This window comes from Leuciscus leuciscus (assembly GCF_965113295.1).
Source record: "Leuciscus leuciscus genome assembly, chromosome: 4".
NCBI lineage: Eukaryota > Metazoa > Chordata > Actinopteri > Cypriniformes > Leuciscidae > Leuciscus > Leuciscus leuciscus.
In genome coordinates, this window is record NC_138728.1 from 54,951,456 (window position 1) to 54,976,650 (window position 25,195).

Here is a 25,195-nt window from a genome sequence, read left to right on the forward strand (position 1 = left end):
CAATTAATCTCTCTGTCTCTATTCCAGGCAAGATGAGCAGCAATGCTCACACTGGAGTCAGTGTTGATGTGAAAGCTGACACAGGAGGAACTGTAAATGCTCCTGTACTCACTGGAAACACCTTTACAGGCCCAGTGACCTTCTTAAACACTGCAGGACATGGTAATACAGTATATATACAGTGCTATGCATAAGTGTATACACCCATGCTAAAGTTGACTAAAAAGAGGAAAAAATCATATTTTGGAAATTGAACTTAATGCCTTAATTTAAAAAATTAGGAAAAATCCAACCTTTAAGGACACCAATTTTCTTTGTGAATGAATAATGTATCGTAAATAAATAAATGTTCTTCCTTAAAATACAGGGTGCATAAGTTTGGACACCCCTATGTTAAATTCCCATAGAGGCAGGCAGATTTTTATTTTTTGGTTTATTGAGAGCAATGCAAATCAAACTAGCTTTTAGGCTAACTGAAATAAAACCATGCCAATCTCTAGGTATGGTGAATGCTATGTGATGATGTGGGGCTATTTTAATTCCAAAGGCCAAGGGAACTTTATCAGGATGCATAGTATCCTAAAAAAATATATATAAAAAAATACTTAAAAATAAAAATCTGCCTGCCTCTATGGGAATTTAACATAGGGGTGTACTCACTTATGCACCATGTATTTTAAGGAAGAACATTTATTTATTTACGATACATTATTCATTCACAAAGAAAATTGGTGTCCTTAAAGCAGTGGTTCCCAATTCCAGTCCTCGTGACCCACTGCTCTGCACATTTTGTATGTCTCCTTTATTTAACACACCTGAATCAGATCATCAGCTCATTAGGAGAGACTCCATGAACTGAACTGAGTGTGTCAGATAAGAGAGACATACAAAATGTGCAGAGCAGTGGGTCACGAGGACTGCAATTGGGAACCACTGCCTTAAAGGTTGGATTTTTCCAAATTTTTTAAATTAAGGCATTAAGTTCAATTTCCAAAATATGATATTTTATTCCTCTTTTTAGTCAACTTTAGCATGGGTGTATACACTTATGCATAGCACTGTATATATATATATATATGACTATAATACAATTCATATAATACAAATATAATAAATTGTAATGTTTAAAAAGACACAATAACTGTGCTTTCTGAGACACACTGCTTATTAACAATCATGTATGAAATAATGTTCCGTAGTTGTGAATCCTGTTCTTAAAGGGTAACTAAACCCCTGGTCAGAGCCTGACTCCACCCACTGGCAATATTTGAAAATCCAGGAAAAGTGGGCAGAGCCCAGCGCAGATAGAGAAGACGAGCCGAAGGCGGGGATGAGCGGGGGGCTGTCAATATCACGCGCTCTCTGTTGGCATATTCATATTTTGCCGCTATGTGAAAAAATACAGCAAAATTTGCCGGCGCGTTTGTCAACCCCAGAGGATTCTACCTACGTCACCTGCCACCGCTTATGTCACTTGCCACCGCAACTTCCAATAAAAAAATTCAACTGCAGTAGCCACCGTTCAACCTGAAGAGGGCAGCACTCAGACGTTTTTACACCATATATTGTAGAAATAAAACACTTTATACACAAATGTCAAAAAACTTACTCGAATCAATGAACAGCATTAATAAAGCCCCAGTCTTACAGATCATTAAAGGGGCATTATGCAAGTCTGAGTGTTTTTTCTCTACGAGCTCCCCCTAGTGTCTGGTAGTATAATGCTTTCAAACACTCTGTCGTAAAAACGAACTGTTGTCCCTCCCCCCTCGCCACGAGCAACCCAGCTGATCAGCTGTCAACCTAGCTGAGCAGAGGAACCGGCTATTTCAAAACCAGTTATGTCTACCGAGGCAAGTAAAGCAATACTTTCTTTCCAACTGATGGCGATTTTTTTTATTTATTGTGTTGTCATGCATACTAGTATTTTTACCGGGAACGAACGATATGAACGAGGCGAACTACTGCTTTCGTGTTTGTTTGTTTGTTTGTTTGTTTGTTTGTTTTTGGGAGAATGGGCATGAGCATAAAAATATATATATATATCGGAGGCTAATATTTGTCTAAAGTTATATTAGCAAGGTCTATAAGTTCATCTGGTAGAATGATGGTTTACCTTTGCTTGTCTAAGAAAACATCAGAACGTTTTTTCTAGCTCGATCATGATATGTGCAACATTTTGCGCGTCTGATATTGCCTATTATCAGACGCGTTGACTTAGTGACATAAAATAAAAGTGTAAGTTACACAAATAAAACCGACAGAGGAACGGCCACACAACTACAGAAATCAAACGTGTTTGCTAATGACAATGCCTAACATCAAAGTTATAGTATCTAGCGTAATGTTACTAGTAAGCCCCTAACAGACAGCGATCATAATAAAAACCTTTACAGACAATAGCAAACATCCTGAGGTCGCAATTACTTGAAATTGAAATATTAAACACAGTTTATTCCAAAGATACTTAACTTACAAGTGCAACAGCAGGATCAGCATCCATTTTGCAGGCTTCTGTTTCTCTCAGTTCTCACCATTCTGAAAAAGCCGGTCCGATATATTTACTCGAGTCTGACTTCTTGCTCGGTCAGTCTCCCGTTTCCTCTTTCGTTGGTCCTCCGACAAAGATTTCCTAGCTTTCTGCTTCTTTTTTACAGGCTCAGCCTCAGCCATAACTCAATCTATCGTTGCCCTTTGCTTATAGCTAGCCCGCCGGTGTTTGAATAGGGGCGTGTACGTGTGCAGTGCCGTCAAGCAATTCGTTACATCGCGAGACCTGATATCACGCGATACTTCCTGACACCGACCCGCGTCCCAAAGTTGCAAGTGAGTTTTTTCCGCTCTCGGGCACCAGGGGGGTGCGAAACCACCACCATTCAACCCGAAATGAGTAATATAACCATTCCACTGACTCCGAAGATGTTCAGTTAAGGTTAAAAAGTTACCTAGTGTCCCTTTAACTAAAAAAAGTTGGTTTAGGGTTTAGTTACCCTTTAAGGAAGTTTAGTTTGTAGCCATATGGTTCAGAAATGCTTTAGGTACTTGTCACTTTATTCTTCTGTATTATTGTATCTATTGTCTCTTTCCTTATAAATTTACTCATTTTCTCTTTCCTTACAGAGCAACTAAAACCCTTAGTGACGGAGACACCAGAGAAACAGTTAGAAGGTGCAACCATCATTTCTTCATAATAGACGTCTTAAACGATTTAGACATGTTGGATGTATTTACGAATTCAGAGAAATGTCATGCAGCTTTTCAGTTGCAAAACTATTTTTGATAAAGTTGTGGGGCACATCTGCGTGTGGGTGTGTGAGAGAGAGAGAGAGAGAGAGAGAGAGAGAGAGAGAGAGAGAGAGAGAGAGAGAGAGAGAGAGAGAGAGAGAGAGTGTGTGTGTGTGTGAGAGAGAGAGAGAGAGAGAGAGAGTGTGTGTGTGTGTGTGTGTGTGTGTGTGTGTGTGTGTGTGTGTGTGTGTGTGTGTGCGTGTGTGTGTGGACCTGCCTGGAACTACTTTAGCTGTGCATTTCCTGGAAAATGATTGCACACCTTAGAAAGTTTGTCAGCCAATCAGAATCAAGCATTCAACAGCCTCCATAGTGCAATTACATTCAAAGAACATGCATTTAATTAACATTTGTAGTTACAGTTAACTTTAGCCCTAACTGTAGCCCAACCCTTGACCCAGAAGCTAACTCTGACCCCTATAATCCTAACCCTTAACCAAACCCATAACTCAGCTCATTAGCAGAAATGTGGGAATCATCCAGAACAAAGTGTAGTCACACAGTAAATCCATAGTCTTGTATTAAATGTTAGTACATGGTAAAGGCACCTTATAAAAAGTGTGGCTTAAAAATAAAACTCTTTTTGCCAGTCATTTAATTTGCTTACATTATTTTTAATACAGAGAATTTGCAGACGTTTTTGGAAAACCACAAAGCCAACATGCAGAAGGAAGCAGAATGTATATTTGAGGGCAAAGAGGAAAATGAAGCAGATCTAAAAGCTGTTTACACAGAACTGTTCATCACAGAGGGAGATATGGCAGATGTCAATCAGGAACATGAGGTTCTGAAGATGGATGATGCTTTCAAGAACAAACAAACACAGGACAAACCAATCAAATGCAATGATATATTTACAGAATTGAAGAAAAAGGAAAAGATTGTGCTGACAAAGGGCATCGCTGGCGTTGGAAAAACTGTCTCTGTGCAGAAGTTCATCCTGGACTGGGCAGAAGGAAAAGCCAATCAGAATATAGACTGTGTGTTCCTGCTTCCATTCAGAGAGATTAACTTGATGGAAAATGAAGAGTTTAGTCTCCATGAGCTTCTGCTGGAGTTTTATCCTGAACTGGAGGACCTGAAGGACCTGGAGAAATCAAAGTTATATAAGGAACGCCAGCTAGCATTTATATTTGATGGACTTGATGAGAGTCAGTTGTCTTTGGATTTTAAAAATAGATCATTAAAGACTGTTGAGAAGAGATCATCTGTAGACGTGCTGTTTACAAGTCTGGTCAAAGGGACTCTGCTTCCGCCAGCTCTCGTCTGGGTGACCTCACGACCAGCAGCAGCCAATCAGATCCCTCCTCAGCATGTGGGTTTGTTCACAGAGGTGCGAGGATTCACTGACCAGCAGAAGGAGGAATACTTCAGAAAGAGGATCACAGATGAGACTGCGGCCTCCAGAATCATCTCACACATTAAGACGTCTCGTAGTCTCTACATCATGTGCCACATTCCCGTGTTCTGCTGGATCACGGCCACGGTCCTTCAGGATATCCTCATCGAGAACAATGCAGAGAACATCAGCACAACACTCACTGAAATGTACATTCACTTCCTGCTGATACAGATGAACATGAAGAGCCAGAAGTACGATAAAAAAACGAAAAGACAACGTACAAAGCTCTTAGATTCAAATAGAGATATGATATTAAAGTTGGCCAAGCTAGCGTTTGAACAGCTGAAGAAGGATAGCGTTGTGTTCTATGAGAAACATCTGAAATCATGTGGTATTGATGTGAGTAAAAAGACAGAGCGGAAACACACAGAGTTCACAGGAATGATCGCTGAGATCTTTAAGAAGGAAGTCGGACTTCATGAGTCAAAGATCTTCTGCTTTGTGCATCTGAGTGTTCAAGAGTTTCTTGCTGCAGTGCATGTGTTCCTCTGTTACCTGAACAAGAACATGCAGGAGCTTCAGTTTTTCTTTGATGAGCCCAATGAAGATATCACATTACATGAGCTACTGCAGAAGGCTGTTGGTAAAGCCATGGAGAGTAAGAGAGGACATCTGGACCTCTTCCTGCGGTTTCTGATGGGCATTTCACTGGAATCCAGTCAGGAACTGCTCAAAGGCCTGCTCAAAGATTCTGAAGACACCACAGACACTGAAGACACCACAGACACTGAAGACACCACAGAGAGCATCAGACGAACAACTGAATACATTAAAGAAAGACTACAGCGGAACATCTCAGATGAAGCTTCAGTCAACCTATTTTACTGCTTACTTGAGCTCAAAGATAATTCACTATATGAGGAAATCCAGAGATACCTCGGTCCAGATGATCATCCAGGAAGGGGACTCTCCTCTTCGATGTGCACAGTGCTGGCCTACACACTGCTGACGTCAGAGAAGGTGCTGGACGAGCTCAACCCAAAGAGGTTCACTTCAACACCAGCAGGCTACGAGAGTCTCGTTCCAGCTGTGAGATGCTGCAGAAAAGCCCTGTGAGTAATTATGCAATTTCACAACAATTAAAAGTTAAAATACAGTTGGAAATATCTTGTTGTTCACACTGTCAACTCAACATACTCAGGTTTTACCTTCACATTCGCTGATTCACTGTGTTCAAAAGTGTGTATGAAAAGGTGTCTCATAACTATGGCTTGCAGACTCTTTCTCCTGTGTGAACTGTAGTATGAATGAACCAGTGGTGTTTCCTCTAAACAGACGAGGTAGACAGTGCCTCCTAAAGAAATAGTTCCCATTATTTATAAAAGCTACATTTACTTTCTAAATCTTAGCCTCTTGTTTAGTGTTTAAACACATTCCCCTGGTTTCACAGACAGGGCTTAAGACTAGTCCTAGACTAAAATGTAAGTCTGAGCTGTTTCCACTGAAATAAACTTGCACTGACTGATCTTAAAAATATATCAGTGCCTTTTTAGTTTTAAGATGCACATCGGTAATGTTTTTTTTCTAAGCATGTTTATAAAAATTACTTAAATGTCCTAATTAATCTATGGTCTAATCCTGGCTTAGTCTAAGCCCTGTCTGTGAAACCAGGCCATTATCATCTTCCCTCTTTTTCAGATGAATAAAGGTCAAAATGACATTTAAATTACTGTGAATTTTTTTGTTTGGCTGTTATGTGTTATATATTGTTTACATTGAGAAATTGTAAAGGTTCAGGAGGCAATAGCCTATGTGAGATGTAGCTGGCGGTTAAAATACTCCAATATAACAAACGTCATGACCAAATTATACTCAAATAATCATGCCCTACGTGGAGGTTTGACATGAAATGTTTCTCAATTTTCATTAAAAGAAATGCGTTAAAACCATGTCACTGGGACATTTTAAAATGCTCTACGTGGCGTAATGTACTAAAACAACAACCAGGGAAAAATATTATCTCGCACATTTTCTTGTCATCAACACCAACTCCTCTAAGACGACAGCACCGAAAACAGAATGGAAAGACACAATGTTTATTTTGTTCTCTTACGAGAGGTTCTCTCGTATTGCGTAAGCTAGCTTACGCTGCGGGAAAGTCTCCTTTCACGAGATACTGAAGCCAAAAATTATCCTAATTTTTTAAAACTTGTCAACGCAGTGCGGCAGCCTGCAGACCTAGGGCAAGCGAATCGCGTGCCCATTGGCTGCTCTGCGGCAACTGCAGCAGCCTATGGCTGAGCCTTGCGCGTGACGTCACGTCCAATGAGCGCGCTTGGCGCGCTTAGTGCGTCACAGCCCGTCATTAGGGGTGTGGCTTAGAGTATATAAGCAAGGAACAGAGGCTGCTTCGCTGATTTCTGTCTCTTCAGCGAAGCTCTTCGCATCGCTGATCTCCGAGGAAGCCGCCGTTGAATCCAGCGACCAGCACGCCGAGGATCTCAGCCTGAGGACGCCGGCCGCTCGCCGCCTTCAGCCTTCCCTGCCTGCTGCGCCATCCGGCACATATATCCTTTTCTGCTCTGTGTTGTGTGTGTGTGTGTCCGCCGCGACACACTTGCATCTAAAAGAGCGCGAGGCGTTGTTTCAAATGCCTCGCACATCCTGTGGCTCGTGCAGAGCCTCGCTCAGCGACGGAGACCGCCACGTGCTGTGCGCTCTCTGCCTGGGTTTTGACCACGCTGTTCGCGCTCTCTCCGAGGGCGGCTGCGAACAGTGTGAGGAGTTACCGATGTCGACCCTACGGGCTCGACTCGCTAAATTCGAAGAAACTCCATCTTCTCCGGCCGCTTCTTCCGGGCCACGAAAGAAGAAACGTCGCTCTCAAAGGCCGCCGGAACTGGACGCTACAGCTGAGCGCTCGCCGGAACCTCTCCCGCGAGCCTCGCTCTCTCCTTCCCCCCCACCCTTCTCCGACGCGCAGTGGCCGGCCACTGCCCGCACTGCCGTCGCCCTGGGGGATGATGCAGATGATGCCGCTGACAGCTGCTCTCTGCTCGCGTCTGACAGCGAGGAGTGGTCGGGCTCTCACCGCTCCGCCCCCTCTACTCTGGAGTCTTCTCGAACCCGCGCTAGTGTTGACGCAGAGCTTCTCCGCCTCCTCACTTTAGCGGTCGAGAGAATGGGACTGGATTGGTCCCCACCTAAGGAGCCGGAGCCCAATCGCCTTGACGGGTTTTTTCTGCCTAGCCGCCGCCCTGCGCCTGCCTCTAGGTCAGCACCCTTCCTGCCTGAGCTCCACGCCGAGCTCTCTAAGTCCTGGAACGCTCCGTTCTCCACCAGACTCCGCTCGCCAGTCTCCTCGGCTCTCTCCCAGGTGGACGGAGCCGCCGAGAACGGCTATAACGGCATCCCCGCCGTTGAGGATGCTGTGGCAACGCACCTTTGCCCGCCGTCTGCTAGATGGCGCTCAAAGTCTGCCCTGCCGTCTAAAGCCTGCAGGACCACCTCAGCTCTCGCCGGCCGCGCTTTCGCCGCCTCCGTCCAGGCTGCTTCCGCCCTGCACTCAATGGCTATTCTTCAGATCCTTCAAGCCGACCTCCTCCGTGAACTGGACGAGAAGGGCTCGGATCAGTCTGCCTTAACCGATCTCCGCAGCGCTACGGATCTCGCGCTGCGCGCTACCAAGACCGCTGCTCAAGCCATCGGCAGATCCATGGCCGCGCTCACCGTCATCGACAGACATCTATGGTTGACGCTCGCGGACATGAGTGAGTCAGAGCGCGCTGTGTTTCTGAACGCACCACTCTCGCCCACCGGCCTCTTTGGCCCTGCGGTCAGCGGAATTGTGGATCGGTTCTCTGAGGTACAGAAGGCGTCGCAGGCGATGGACCTCTTCCTGCCCCGCCGTTCGAGCTCAGCCACAGGCCGCCCTCAAACTCAGCCTCCTGTGCGCAGCTCTAACCAGCGCTCTTCCAGGCCCCCCAGCGCTTCGCAGCGACGCCAGGGCAATCGCCCCAGGTCGCGCTCGACCAGCCGTCACAGACCGCCGCCCCCACGGGGCCCGCGGTCCAAGATCGCGTTGAAGCCCGAGCCCGCGAAGTCCTCCTAGCATCCGCAAGGAGGAAAAGATGGTTGAGTCCCGCTACGGCCGGACCGCCATCAAAACGCACAGCTCTGTCAGTCCCCTATGTTCAGGCTACTGCAGCAGCACACACCGCAGCCAACGAGCCAGTATTAACACTCGCTCGCCTGCACACAAACGCCGTTTTCACGGCGACCCAGATAAATCTCAAAAAGAGTATAAGTGCTTTAAGTGTAGAAAATGTGCCCACACCCATGTGCTCACTGCTTCACACAAGTACAATCCCCATGGTAACGCGCCCAGAGCGCTCTCTCATAAACACCGCTCGAGTACTAAATGTAGTAAAAGTGCCCACACTTCCGTGCTCACAACTACTCGCTGCTCGCTCTGTCACTCAGTTACCTCAAATTGCTACGGCTCAAGCCGCAGGGGTATTAAGTGTAGAAAAAGTGCCCACTCCCGTGTGCTCACTGCCTCACACAGACCAGGTTCCCATGGCAACGCGTCCAGAGCGCTATCTCTTAAAGCGGAAACTTTCCGCTCGAGCATCAAGTGTAGGAAATGTGCCCACAGCCCTGTGCTCACACCTGCCCACTGCCCGCTCTGCCAGACAGGTTGCAAACCTCATAAAGCCCCCAAACACTGGCCGTGTCATAAGTGCATATCCCGCGCCAGCTCACGAGCACGCGCGCCCACTTTCAGACACCATAATCCCCACGCCGCTCTCGCGCCTGGGTTGTTTGACAGCAGTTCACGCTCCATCGTCCGAGATCGAGCTACTAAATTCTGCACAGTCGGCCAGCCCTGTTCTTCTGCCCTCGTGTCCGAGCATCGGCGGCGCGCGCGCCGCCCCGTCTTCTCTGATACAGGTTCCCCATCCCGCGCAACGCGGCGATCTGAACCCAGAGACCATTCGACCCCTAGCTATGCATGCAAAAGCATGGGAGGCTATTCAGGGCGCGTCAGAATGGGTGCTCAACACCATAAGACACGGTTATTCGCTCCAATTTGCTCGTCGCCCTCCGCGCTTTCTAGCGCAGACGGAAACGAAAGTGAGTTTGGAAACAGCACATCTGCTTCAAGCAGAGATAACAAAGCTGCTGCGAAAAGGGGCCATAGAACAGGTGCATCCTTCCCTGAGCGAGTCAGGCTTTTACAGCCGTTACTTCCTCGTTCCCAAGAAGGACGGGGCATTAAGACCTATTTTAGATCTGAGACATCTGAACAAAGCCCTCATGAGACGGCCGTTCAGGATGATTACAACCAGACAGATCCTCGCGCAAATTCGCCCAGGAGACTGGTTTATCTCTCTCGATCTGAAAGACGCTTATTTCCAGATCCAGATAACTCCCCGTCACAGGCCATTTTTGAGATTCGCCTTCGACGGTCGAGCTTATCAATACACAGTCCTGCCGTTCGGCCTGTCTTTAGCACCCCGTACATTTACGAAATGCATGGACACGGCTCTCGCTCCCCTGAGGAGTCAGGGAATGCGAATTCTGAACTACTTGGACGATTGGCTCGTTCTAGCGCAGTCAGAGACAGAACTTGTGTCTCACAGAACAGCGCTACTCGACCACCTGGAGGTTTTGGGTCTAGCGGTCAACTGGACCAAGAGCTCGCTCTCGCCCCGGCAGTCGATTTCCTTTCTCGGAATAGAACTGGACTCGGTGGCGATGACGGCCAGATTGACGGAGCAGCGCGCGCGCCGCATCCAGCGCCTCGCTGCATCCTTCAAAGAAGGCAACCGGGTTCCCCTGAAGGCATTTCAGCGCATTCTGGGGCATATGGCCTCAGCTGCAGCAGTGCTTCAGTTGGGTTTACTGCGCATGCGCCCGCTTCAACGCTGGCTGAGAACGCGCGTATCCCATCGAGCCTGGGCGACCGGCGGCTCGCTAATCAGAGTGACTCAGGTCTGTGTCTCAGCCCTGCAGCCCTGGCTAGCAGCCGAATGGTATCACACGGGAGTGAATATGGGAGTGGTTTCACACCGGAAAGTTGTCTCAACAGACGCGTCCAACCTAGGTTGGGGAGCGCTCTTCGAAGGCAGACCGGTCTTTGGCCACTGGTCAGACCAGGAGAATCTCCTACACATAAACTGTCTAGAGATGCTCGCGGTCGAGAAAGCGCTCATGCACTTCCTCCCTTTCCTCCTTGGTCACCATGTTCTAGTCCGCACGGACAACACTTCAGTAGTGGCCTATGTGAACCGCCAGGGCGGTGTCAGATCAAAGCAACTCTGCGCCCTGACGGAACGCCTCCTCGTATGGGCTCAGCACTCTCTGCGCTCTCTGAGAGCATCGCATGTGCCTGGCCATCTGAACGAGGGCCCCGACAGACTGTCCAGGGACAACGTTCCCCCTGGGGAGTGGTCTCTACACCCCCAAACAGTCCAGTCGCTGTGGCGCCGCTTTGGCAGAGCGAAAGTCGACCTCTTTGCGTCAAAAGACAACGCACACTGCCCAGCGTTCTTTTCAAAGAGCGAGGACGCGCTGGCCCAGTCTTGGCCCAGCGGCCCGCTATATGCGTTTCCGCCAGTCTCTCTGCTGCCTCAGGTCATCGAGAGAGTCAGGAAAGCGCGCCACACAGTGCTCCTCATAGCCCCGTTCTGGGAGAACCAAGCTTGGTTCCCGGAACTCATACAATTGGCAGACTCAGCCCCTTGGCCGATTCCGGTGCGGAGAGACCTTCTCTCTCAAGCCCGCGGCTCGATTTGGCATCCCCACCCAGAGCACTGGTCTCTGCATGCGTGGAGCCTCAACAACTACATGCTGATCTACCAGAAGGGGTGATGAACACGATCATACAATCTAGAGCCCCCTCCACGAGGCGGCTCTACACGTCTAAATGGTCTGTGTTTAACAAATGGTGCACTACCAAAGGGCTCAATCCACAGACATGTGGGGTCTCGCAAGTATTGTGTTTCCTTCAAGAGCTACTGGACGCGGGCAGGTCCCCCTCCACGCTCAAAGTCTATGTCGCGGCCATTTCAGCGCTCTCTGTTTCAGAGCCGGGCCGCGCATTAGGAAGGAACGAGTTTGTCATCCGCTTCCTTAGAGGAGCGAGGAGGATGAACCCCCCGCGACCCCCTTCGGTTCCTATGTGGGATCTTTCACTGGTCTTAGACGCACTGAAAGCACATCCCTTTGAACCTTTAGAAACTGTGGATATGAAATACCTCACGCTCAAAACCGTTTTTCTGATAGCACTGTCTTCAGTAAAACGTGTGGGAGACCTTCACGCGTTATCCACTAACGCTGCGTGCCTCGAGTTCGGACCTAATGACTCTAAAGTTATTCTCAGACCGAGGCATGGGTACGTCCCAAAAATTTTGGGCACTCCCTTCAGAGCGCAGGTCATTTCCCTTTCAGCCCTGCCGATTACTGGCTGCGAGGCAGATAGTCACCTCCTCTGCCCAGTTAGGGCGCTGAGAAGCTATATTTCGCGCTCCGCCGCCTTCAGGCGTTCAGAGCAGCTTTTTGTTTCGTTTGGTGGGCGCACCAAGGGTCTCGCCGCCTCGAAACACACTCTGTCCAGGTGGATAGTCGATGCTATCGCAGCTGCTTACGCATCTAAAAACCTGCAGTGCCCCTTGGGCATTCGGGCACACTCCACCAGAGGCATGGCCTCATCGTGGGCGTGGTCCAGTGGGATTCCCATTCATGACATTTGTGCAGCGGCAGGCTGGGCCTCCCCCTCCACATTTGTTAGGTTTTACAACCTGGAAGTTCCCGCTTTGCAGGCCAAAGTGCTATCAGTCTAAGTCTCGCGTAAGCCAGCCCACTGTCTGTGCGCGGGCTACGCTGCTGATTTAGCTCTACTGGTTGAGCTACACTATATGGAAGTGTTAGTTGGACCGGCTGTGCCGCTCCCTGCCCCATATTATGTGCTTGTGTACTGTGGTATCTTGGCCGCCCAGCTCCGCTTCGCGTTCCCTGGGCTCCCCATGGGATTCATTCAGGATGCTGGGCGCGCGCACGGCGTTGACAAAGGTGTTCCCGCAGCGTAAGCTAGCTTACGCAATACGAGAGAACCTCTCGTAAGAGAACGTACTCGGTTACTAACGTAACCTCTGTTCTCTCTAGAGAGGGAACGAGTATTGCGTAAACCGCCGTGCTCTCGCCACGAGCTCATTTTCGCTTCATGCGACAGAAACCAGCGAAGCAGCCTCTGTTCCTTGCTTATATACTCTAAGCCACACCCCTAATGACGGGCTGTGACGCACTAAGCGCGCCAAGCGCGCTCATTGGACGTGACGTCACGCGCAAGGCTCAGCCATAGGCTGCTGCAGTTGCCGCAGAGCAGCCAATGGGCACGCGATTCGCTTGCCCTAGGTCTGCAGGCTGCCGCACTGCGTTGACAAGTTTTAAAAAATTAGGATAATTTTTGGCTTCAGTATCTCGTGAAAGGAGACTTTCCCGCAGCGTAAGCTAGCTTACGCAATACTTGTTCCCTCTCTAGAGAGAACAGAGGTTACGTTAGTAACCGAGTACGTTTTCTTCCACATGGAAAGCTGTTATAAAGAACATGTTTAATGTGTCTGCATGTCTGTACATAGTATCATTTATTAACGAGGTGTATATTAAATCTTTATTTCAATTTTAGTTTTTTACTGCTTAATTAATTAAAATTACATTTTAATTAATTAAGCAACGTTAAGCATTGTCTTTAACTAGCCGAACAGAGGGCCCGGCACGCCTCTCTTCATCAGTCTGCCCTGGCTGTCTACAGCTGCTCACATTAAATTCAAGACACTGATGTTTGCCTACAGAACAACCACTGGCTCTGCACTCCTATACCTAAACTCACTACTTCAGACTTATGCGCCCTCCAGAAGCTTTCACAGACCTTTACCTGGACTGTTCCAAGCTGGTGGAATGACCTGCCCAACTCTAGCTGAATCTGGAGTCATTTTCAAGAAAAGATGTATCTTGTTCATCAACACTTGACCCATTAATACTAGCACTTAATTACTTTATTCTATGCTTTTCTATTCTATTGTTTCTCTATTAAAAATAAAACAAACTTGCACTTTGCTAGACTAACTGGGACACAGCACTTAGAAACTGTTGCCCTCTTGTTGGTTCGATTGCTTTTATTGTTCTCATTTAGAAGTTAAATGATTAAATCTTAATGTTAATGTGAAACTTGCTCGCTTTAACCAATGACAAGACACATGGCAGGATCACATGACAAACAGGAAATCACATGACAAGACACAGAAACATGACAAAACACTTTAGGTGTGTTCGACATCGGCTGCGGCTGGATGCAACCGATCGGCGAGAGTAGCCGCGTGCAGGCGGGGAGGAGCTGCAAACGGAGACGTGAAGTCGGACACTTTCTGGTTCCCGTAGTGACCGCTCACGTGGTGTTTGCATACTTTACCACAGCTGTAGTGAAATAAATGCAATATTTGCCAAATAATACACAGATGTTTCAGAGACATTTTCATTCAATACTTTATGTACTGCTTTATACAGCGTCTGTTTGAACAAGAATAAAGTTCAACATAAGCTATATCAATGAAGTGGTGTCTACGTTTTTTTAATCAGTTTTAATTTGATAAATATGACACAATATATCATGACAACGACATGAAAAGAGTGTTCACTGTTATAATAAACTGATTTGAGAGCTTTAGAGGAACTAAAGGTGTTCGAATAAACACGAAACACACGTGATCGTTGCCATGCGGTGAATCCGGCCAATCGTGGAACAGCTGTGTCGTCATCAGCCCACGTGCACCCCAGTGCAGCCGCTCTTGAGAAGCTGCGCTGGCTGAGTTCTCCGGCTACTCTCGAAACGCTCTCGCGGTACTTTGATGGCATACGTCACAGTCACGTGGCGTTGGCGCTGTATCAAGTCGGACAAAATTTCTAACCGGCATGCAGTGCTTCAAGTCAGCCGCCGATCGGTCTGCGCAGAGCTGCATGAAGTCGAACAAGCCTTTTCTCAAGTCCTCTGATCATTTTCTTACCAAGAGTCACTTTGACTGTTTTTAAGGGAATAGTCAGAGGAAAATCCTCGGAGGAATCTCAGAATTTGTTGGATCATCCTCAAACATGAAATATAACTTCTTTAGACTGGCTTTGGGCAAATTGTATTTCTAGGTGACACTGGTGTATTTATCATTGTTTTATTCTATAAGTTAAGTTTTTTTATCCATTTTATCATACTTCAGCTATTGTAACCTTTTTTAAAACATAAAATCCATTGGTTCACTCCGAGCAGAATCAGGAACGGTTCTGTTCTTGCGTTCCTTCTGTATTATTATTGTAAAAAAAAAGTAAATGTAGCCTAGTTTATAATAATAATATTAATAATATTTAGGCTATAATATAATATCTCTCCTTTCTTATGTAACGACATGCCAGCTTCTATGGATATATAGCCTATTCAGGTTTATTTATTTAAAATAAAACTAGGCTTAATATTTCTCATTGGGCTATAAACTTTGTACTTCACTGGCATTATTGACGTAAAATATCATCTTTCCCATTTAACAGCAGTGAAGCTGTTGTCATTCTAAACGTCAAAGAAATACAGACTATTCAAATTGAGCAGTGTAACGTCTTATATGTTCGGTCTCAGTGTAGCCGACAGTGTTTATGTTTTACCGTTCTTGATGCTTAAATATGTAACTGTTTATTACAGTCAAGCGTTTTGTTTAACTATCAATTGTAGGCTACTCTACAACATACATTTTCTACATTCCAGTAGAGCCTCTGCACAGACGACACATCTGATGAAGGAAGACTGTCAGCCGATCGCACCAGAAAATGAAGATGATGAATCTCGTCTTTAATCTGCTAAATTATTTATTTTTTGTGAATCATTCACAAAATTGAGATGACTGGCAGTGATACCCGGCCATAGCAACGGAAGACATTTTTCAAAACAGATCGAACAAATCAGAAAAATACTTTCAATACAGTATTGCTTTCAATTAAAAAAATAAACAATGAAAATGTAAAATAAAAATAAAATTACTTAAGTTTGAAAACCCATCGCACATTTCAAGGTATAAATAAAGTGTCGGGACAGTTTATTTATTTAAAACAGGGTTGCATCGATAGAGTTTATTCCATTTGCAATGCAAAATAAGAAACACAGAATCTTATTCTTGCGACATTTAAATTTCTATTGTCAAAGAAATTGCAGCTAAGTTAAACAATTAAACGGTACAAAACGAAAAAATTTCAAAGCAATATAAATTAAGAACAGGTGTTTTTCTTTGCCTCTCTCTCGTGCTGGATCTTTTAGTAAGTTTATTTTGTCTCCCTCACTGTGCGCGCGGGTCTCTCTCGAAATGAAACATACAGATGATAATACTGTATCTCATCCACACAAATCACAAAATAAAAAACAACAAATAGCCTTTGTTGCTTCAAAGACACAGCATGCCTTGCTGAATTCACCTTACAATAAAACGAGGTTGATCGCGAATTAAAGAGCTCTGTATCTGCTGCTCACTCACATTCTTTCATGGCATGAACGCGTTTCGTCAACAGTTCATCTTTAGATAATGCCAGATTGTTAACAATCACACACACTGCTCACACACTGTAAAACCAGAGATGGGACCAAGTCACACATGTGCAAGTCTCAAGTAAGTCTCAAGTCTTAACCTTCAAGTCTCAAGTAATGCTGGGTACACACCAAAAGATAATCGGGCTGATTTTGGGCCGATTTCTCCCCTTCCGACAATCCTAGCTATGTCCCGATTATCTTGATGGTTTAACAGATTATTTTATCAGATTTTCCCTTGGTGTGAGGTGTGTTAAGAGTGTCCGAACCTGCTCGGAAGAACGTCGGAGCCGCTCCGATCGCGAATCGTAAATATTAAACATGTTTAATATTTACGATCAGAAATCCTGATGTGTGGGGGGAACTCCGAGGACAAACACGCGCACGCTCTGGAGATTATCACGTGAAACGAAACAATATCCAATCAGAAAGCGAGATGATGGAAGACACGGTCATTCTCACACACACACACACACACACACACACACACACACACACACACACACACACACACACACACACACACACACACACACACACACACACACACACACACACACACACACACACACACACACACACACACACACTTGCAGGAAGATTAATGTTAAGATTTAGTATTCATAAGTGTAAATTTCGAGGAAACAAGCCTTTGTTTTTCATTTTAAGAGCAGAAATTTTACAATACCTAAACACAATATTGGGTTTGAAAAATAAGAAAGCTGCAAAGTGCGTTTCAATCTGTAAACATTTTCAAATTTTTGTTTAACTTTTAAGTTTGTCACTGTTTATGTATATGTCTTTTTATGTTTGTTTATCGGCTTTACTATTTGTACCCCCCTGACTGTAATTGTATAATTCTTAAAATAAATAAAAAAAAAAAGATACAAAAATAAAAAAAGCTGAGTGTTAAGGGTTCAGTGAGGTTCTATAGACTAGAGGGATTAAATAACTTTTTCTAAAGAGACAATAAATCCAATAAAGAATAAATAAAGACAATAAAGAATGAATATATTTTTGTATAAAAGGTTATATATAATGGTAGGTACAATGGTTTTTTCACGTGAATTTTCTGTGAAAATCATTCCAAACACTATCGCAATTTCTTCCTGCATATCGTCCACCATGCTTATTCTGAAGTCTCACGATATTTTGCGAGATTTCCTGTGTTCATAGTCGAGACTCTGGTTGAAAATCTGTTTGTGTGTGGTGTGCTGTCTTTGTCACATCATGGCACACCACACACTATAGGAGCAAAACGCTTAAATCTAGGATTTTTTGTCCTCATGTTTGTGGTCTGTCACATTTTGAAAATCTTATAAGATGTAAAAAATCTTTTGGTGTGTACCCAGTTAGTCTCAAGTATTTTTTTTCTTGGGCAAGTCAAGTCAAGTCAAGTCAAGTCACAGGCTATGTCAAGTCAAGTCCTGTAGTAGGTCAAGTCAAGTCCAAGTCAAGTCACCTTATTATTATAATTTTACCTGCAGAATCTGATCTTAATAAAGTGAAAAGACAAGAAATAAGTAATTGTCAGTAAATTACAATAATTTGGATTTGCATTGTAAATACTCATGTTCAGTAAAATACATCATGGGATCAAACAAAATTGTAACTTCATAAAATTATTTATTTTTCACTTCTGCCAACAGTGTTTGAAATGTTTTAAATTTTCAACATTGAGTCCATAAAACAAATAACAGCTTAACATCTAACAGACTCCTCTCTGAACACCTCTCTCTCTCTCTCTCTCTCTCTCTCTCCCTCTCTCAAACACAGCTTAGGCTACATACAACATTAAACTTTGTTACATTTCTCCTCTCTCTCTCTCTCTCTCTCACACACACACACACACACACACACACTCAATCTCGCTCTCTCTCACTCACACACTCTCACTCTCTCTCACTCACACACTCTCACTCACACACTCTCTCTCTCTCTCTCACTCTCACACACACACACACACACACACACACACACACACACACACACACACTCTCACTCACACACTCTCTCTCTCTCTCTCTCTCACACACACACACACACACACACACACACACACACTCACTCTTGCTCTCTCTCACTCACACACTCTCACTCTCTCTCACTCACACACTCTCACTCACACACACTCTCTCTCTCTCTCTCTCTCTCTCTCTCTCTCTCTCTCTCTCTCTCTCACTCTCACACTCTCTCTCACACACACATACACGCGTTTTTTTTTTTTTTTTTACGGCCTGCTTAAGCCTCTGTTATACTCCAGTTTGGACGCGTACACAACAGCTGCGCACAGCTCGGACGCGGACTACTTGTATTTATACTTTCTGCCGAGGTCTGCTCGGTGAACGGGCTCAACGCGCTCATGCGCAGTAGATCGGCTTGCGCTGTTTAAGCCTAGTGACTGCGCGTACTTGACAGCGCAGTCATAAAAAATGGGAGGCACACGGATGTCCGCAAGGAGCCTGATTAACACTCAAGTCATTCAAGTCATCGTGTCTCAAGTCAAGTCAAGTCCCGAGTCTTTAACTTCCAAGTCCGAGTCAAGTCTCAAGTATTTTATTTTTTGTCAAGTCAAGTCACAAGTCATAAAAACAGCGACTCGAGTCGACTCGAGTCCAAGTCACCAAGTCACAAGTCCCCATGTCTGTGTAAAACTCTACAAAACCAGTTGAAACAACTGGATTGAACACTTAAATTGAAATTGTGTGTGAAAAACCTTTAAATACAATAAATAAAACTACAATATTTATAATTTAATAAGATATAGGGCCTACATTTGGACACATCGAGAGATGTATCCTTAAAATAATTTTGCCTTTGCCTGCTCATCAGGCTGGCTATTTGACACTCTCCATATGAAAGACAGAACATTAACACCTATTGTCCTGCACCCACGATAAAGCCACTGAACTGCCTTCTCCAAACCCCCCACAGGCTATCTGAGTCTGAGACTGACTTAAAACAAAGAGTTTCACACTCACACTTAAATCGCTATTCTAGACATTAGCATTAAAGAGTTGATAATGAAGGAATTAAATAATTTAGGCTACATGTATATTTATGTCATAAATGTGTATTACTAAACATTATACATTAGCTAAACTGAATACAATCTTCAGATGAATGTCATGGACAAAATGTTCAACTCAATATTAAATTACACAGGGATCTTTGAATCCCTACAACCAGGGTGCGATTTGTGAACAAAGTTTTTTTTTTAAATCTTTTTCAAATAAATCTCGAACCACAGTGCTTCGTGCTGCTGTTAAACTAAATAACATTTATAGAATAATTATGAACTTAAAGGAAACAATATCGCAACATTGACAAATACATTTATTTGATTTGTTTTTACAATTTAATTAAGGGCGATTTTGCCTACATTTAATTAGAGCGAGATTTTCACCCTTTCCTTGTCCTTTCCTCATTGGGAAGCGCTCACATGATAGATAAACATGCTTGAGTAGATCCTCTGTACCTCTCGGTTTCAAATGGATTACATAATCAGCCTTTAGACATAGCCGATTAATTTCATATCATGACTGAGCTGAGGCAAGTGGCTTTCAGTTCATTTTTGTGACGCCGTAGTTCCCGGAGACAGAGACGACAGACAAACTTTTATTGTTAGCCTAATAAGAATAAAGGTTTACAGTTTTGAACGATGTAGGCTACTCTACTCTTATATGTATGACCGGAAAATTACGGCGTAGCCAATTAAGTTATTTTAGCTGTTATGAGAAAAATAAATCCAAATGAACGCGCCGCCGCATTTGTCGAACACTAATTCACCACACCAAGATGAAACCCGACTTCAGAACAAGTCAAGTCAAGTCATCTTCATTTATATAGCGCTTTTAACAACATAGATTGTTTCAAAGCAGCTTCACAGAGATAAGCGTATAATTTAAGGTAACAGAGATTGTTTTGGCTTTATAGCAGAGTTAAGTTATTTTACATCTAAAGTTAGTTTTGATTGATTTGCTTCCGTCGCAACAATCATTTGTTATTAAATTAGGGGCCGCTAAGACGACACCATTCCCTCTACACAGACTTTAAACGCGAACCTGTGAGAAACGCTGATGGCGTTCACATGCGCATTTAGAATAGGTTCTATAGTTATGTGCATTTGAAAATACGCAGGTTTGGAATTCCCTACAAGCCAAGCCTAAACAAAGTACTTGTCTTTCCTTATAAAATTTGATAAAGAATTTTATTTTATTTTGTTGCTTTGGGGTAGGAACGTGAAACGAATTTTCCCGACAACGCCTTATCTGTATAGTGGTAGAGGGATCCTCCATAGGGAGAGACTAGTTGGCACTTCAGCACTGCGTTGTCATCGGTCCAGGCGAAGGTCCTTCGTCAGATCTGGATACGGCCTGGATCCAGCAGACTGCAGGAAAACCTCGGGATAAACACAGACACTAAAATTAGCGTAGATGCCATTCTTCTCATGATGTAACGAGTACATCAGGAGTTATAGGAAGTGATCCCGGTTCTGGCTGACCTAATCTATGCAGCCTAACATTAAATTATAGAAGTCTATAATGTATTATGTGAATGCTAGGTCAAAGAGATGTGTTTTTAGTCTAGCTTTGAACTGACAGAGTGTGTCTGCTTCCCGGACAATGGTAGGAAGACTGTTCCAGAGTTTTGGTGCTAAATAGGAAAAGGATCTACCGCCAGCAGTCGATTTTGATATTCTAGGTATTAGTAACTGGCCGGAATTTTGAGATCGCAATAGACGTGAAGGACTATAATGCGTTAAGAGCTCACTCAAGTACTGCGTAGCTAAACCATTTAGTGCTTTGTAAGTAATCAGCAATATTTTAAAATTTATGCGATGTTTAATAGGGAGCCAATGCAGTTTTGACAGAACCGGGCAAATATGGTCATACTTCCTGGTTCTGGTAAGAACTCGAGCTGCTGCGTTTTGAACTAGCTGTAGTTTGTTTATTAAGCATGCAGGGCAACCACCCAGTAGAGCATTACAATAATCTAGCCTTGAGGTCATGAACGCATGAACTAATTGTTCCGCATTTGTCAATGAGAGCATATGACGTAATTTAGATATATTTTTAAGATGGAAAAATGCGTTTTACAGATACTAGACACGTGACTTTCAAATGAAAGATTGGTATCAAAGAGCACACCCAGGTTCCTAACCGACGACGAAGACTTAACAGAGCAGCCATCGAGTGTTAGACAGTATTCTAGGTTATTACGTGAGGAAGTTTTTTGTCCAATAATTAGAAACTCTGTTTTTTCAGAATTTAGAAGTAGGAAATTACGAGTCATCCAATTTTTTATATCCGCTATGCATTCCGTTAATTTTGTGAATTGATAAGTTTCGTTAGGTTTTGAAGAAATATAGAGCTGAGTATCGTCAGCATAAAAGTGAGAGCTAATTTCATGTTTCCTAATGATATCTCCTAATGGTAACATGTACAGAGTGAACAGCAGCGGTCCTAGTACTGAGCCTTGTGGTACGCCATACTGAACTTGTGATCGATGAGACATCTCATCATTTACTGCTACAAACTGATAACAATCAGATAAGTATGATTTAAACCATGCTAGTGCATTTCCCGTAATGCCAACATAATGTTCTAATCTATTTAAAAGAACGTTGTGGTCAATGGTGTCAAATGCAGCACTAAGATCGAGTAACACTAATAGCGAGATACAACCACGATCGGATGATAAGAGCAAATCATTTGTGACTCTAACGAGAGCCGTCTCGGTACTATGGTACGGTCTAAATCCGGACTGGAAATTCTCGCAGATATCATTTCTTTCTAGAAAGGAACACAGTTGTGAGGATACTGCCTTTTCTAATATCTTTGACAGAAAAGGTAGATTCGAGATCGGCCTGTAATTGACTAATTCTGTAGGATCAAGTTGCGTTTTTTTTAACAAGCGGTTTAATCATAGCCAGCTTAAAGTTTTTTGGTACGTATCCTAGAGACAAAGATGAATTAATGATATTAAGAAGAGGATCTATGACCTCTGGAAGCATCTCTTTCAGTAGCTTAGTCGGTATAGGGTCTAACATACATGTTGTAGATTTAGATGGTTTAACGAGTTTAGTAAATTCTTCCTCTCCTATAGCAACGAATGAATCAAATTTTTCCTCAGGGAGACTACAATGCACTGCCTAATGCGATACTGTAGTAGACGGTTGCATAGTTATCATTTTTTCCCTGATATTATCAATCTTATAAGTGAAGAAGTTCATAAAATCATTACTGCTGTGTTGCTTGGAAACTTCGGTGCTTGAAGCTTTATTTTTCGTTAGTTTAGCCACCGTTTCAAATAAATACCTAGGATTATGTTTATTTTCTTCTAATAGGGTTGAAAAATAAGCAGATCTAGCAGCTTTTAAAGCCTCTCTGTAAGCAATCGAGCTCTCCTTCCATGAAATGCGAAATACCTCTAGTTTTGTTTTCTTCCAGTTGCGCTCCATTTTTCTGGCTGCTCTCTTAAGGGCCTGAGTGTGCTCGTTGTACCACGGCGTTGGACTATTTTCTTTAATCTTCTTTAAAGGGATACTTCACTTTAAAATGAAAATTCTGTCATTATTTACTCACCCTCAAGTTGTTTCAAACCTGTATGAATTTCTTTCTTCTGCTGAACACATAGGAAGATATTTTGAAGAATGTCACTAACCAAACAGTTAACTGGAACCATTGACTTCCATAGTACTTTTTTTTCCTACTATGGAAGTCAATGGTTCCAGTTAACTGTTTGGTTACTGACATTCTTCAAAATATCTATCTTTCTGTGCAGCAGAAGAAAGAAATTCATACAGGTTTGAAACAACTTGAGGGTGAGTAAATGATGACAGAATTTTCATTTTAAAGTGAAGTATCCCTTTAAGCGCAACGGAGCAACTGTGTCTAAAGTGCTGGAAAAGAGAGAGTTAAACGTTTCTGTTGTAATATCAAGTTCTTCTAAGCTATCTGGGATGCTGAGATGATGAAACTGATCAGGAAGATTATTAATAAAGCAATCTTTAGTGGCAGAAGTGATAGGTCTCACATATTTGAAACACGGAGTTGGCTTTGCAGCCGGCTTTGCAACAATGCATAGCGCCACTCGTAATAGGCATATTACTACTGTATAGGCCTATTTTAGTGTGATTTTCCCACAGTGACAACATTATTTGCAGTTAATTTATCAGACACTGATAATTATGTTAATTCTATTTTTAAAATGCAACGTACTGTAATAATCTATAAGCATATTAAACAATCGGTCGAAGACGAATATTTGCACATTGCAATTTGGTCTGGCCTGTAGATACAGTAGGCTATTGTCGTGGATATTTTCCCTAAACCTAACTATCTGGGGCGTCTGCACTCGACACCCACCTGATCTTAATATCTCTGGCATCTACACTCGACACCAATACCTTAAACTCTCTGGCGTCTGCTCTCGACACCAATACCTTAACTCTCTGGCTCTTGCGTCTTCAGTCGACAACTGGCTGAGTTTCTAACTAACTTGCTTCCCTAAACTAGCCTCCTGTGCAGGAATAAATCGACAAACAGACCTACAAATGTCCTTTAAATGCTTTAATCATGGCCGGGAGATCTTCCCGAGCAGTTCTCAGGGAATCTCTCCCAAGAAGCAAGGCCGGAGGATCTCAGACAAATTCCATTGAGAATCCCACCAAAAAACACATATACAACAGTTTTTATAGAATCAAGAAAACAAATAAGACTAACATGTCACCTTCAATATGATTGGTTCAATTGGTTCAAAAGCCCAACCTTTTCCCTCTGTCACTGGCATAAGCAAAGTCTGATTACTTATCACAAGGTTTTTTGCGAACTAGTCATGTCTAGTTTCAGTTCCCCTTTCTGTTATTAATAACACATAGACACATACACTCAAAGTCATAAGTTTTTCCCAAAGAGTTTTGACACATTAAAAGCATATGAATGTTATTCCTGCAAGAAAAACAAATGTTAGTTGATTAATTAAAGTTGATTAATTAAAATTCATTCACACTATGTTGTTCCATGCGCCATCTGGTGGATATTCTGTGAATACATTTATTTCAATTCTAAAAAATGTGCTGACAGGATTCAGCAGCATTCTGCATGAATGATATTGTGGGTAAAAGTGCGCATTCTTAATGGCCACATCTGTAAGTGACATGTTTTTGAGGACACTCGCAGAGGCAGGAATTTGGACATATTTTTGCCTGTGTCCATTCAAGCACAAATACATGTGAATTCATGTATTTCCAGTGCTGGGCTTAGACTTCTGGGGGCCCTAAGCAAAACTTTGTCAGAGGGCCCTGTCAGTGCATCCTTAAAAACAATAAAATTACCCCCACCCTCTTAATCTGTTCGTTCAGTTTCATTCAGTATGCAGGGCTTGACATTAACTTTTTTGCTCACCAGCCACTGTGGTTAGTGGTTTTCCAAAGTTATGTCTTTATGTGTGTGCACTTTGGGTATTCATCCAGAGCAAATGAAACGAGTGAGTGAAGGGAGGCGGGTTTGTGTATCAACGTACTATCGAAGAGATTAGAGAGCGAGAAGGCGCAGCTGGTCTTGTGTATCCTGCGGAAGAGTTTCAGATATTTCAGTATCGATACGTATCAAAAAATCTATATTTTTGACAACCCTAGATTGCAATTAGTTTTTTTTACATGTCTCTTTAAAAGACTACAATTGAAAAATGTAGGCTATAATATATAAAATTCAACCCCCCCAAAGTAGCAAGTCCGAGTGACTGCTGACATCCACGCTATGTCATGTTACATGATTTTACTAATTTGGATGTTTCGTAGGAAGTGCGACAGCGCATTGCTTTAAAGGAAATGATCGTTCGATTTTCATAATCGTTCGAAGACAAAAAATTAAAAATGAAAATTCTATTAATCACGGAGCCCTAGTCATGAAATCATCTTTGAGAGCAAGGGGGCCACTGGTGGTTCGGGC

At 43.5% G+C, this 25,195-nt stretch overlaps 1 protein-coding gene and 1 long non-coding RNA gene across 13 annotated transcripts in view; one reads left to right on the plus strand and one right to left on the minus strand.

Moving 5' to 3' along the window:
* Window positions 1-25,195, minus strand: part of LOC309497139 — a 549,185-nt gene that overhangs the window by 254,206 nt on the left and 269,784 nt on the right. The window lies entirely within an intron of this gene.
* LOC309497115 (NACHT, LRR and PYD domains-containing protein 3-like) overlaps window positions 1-25,195 on the plus strand; it is a 202,138-nt gene that overhangs the window by 131,051 nt on the left and 45,892 nt on the right. For 9 of the 11 annotated variants that reach the window (XM_082167327.1, XM_082167322.1, XM_082167328.1 and 6 more), the window contains 3 exons: window positions 28-162; window positions 3,121-3,168; window positions 3,909-5,739. In XM_082167327.1, the coding sequence (XP_082023453.1) occupies window positions 28-162; window positions 3,121-3,168; window positions 3,909-5,739 (2,014 nt within the window). The remainder of the gene's footprint in view (window positions 1-27; window positions 163-3,120; window positions 3,169-3,908; window positions 5,740-25,195) is intronic. The other 2 variants (XM_082167321.1, XM_082167323.1) reach the window with 1 other exon arrangement.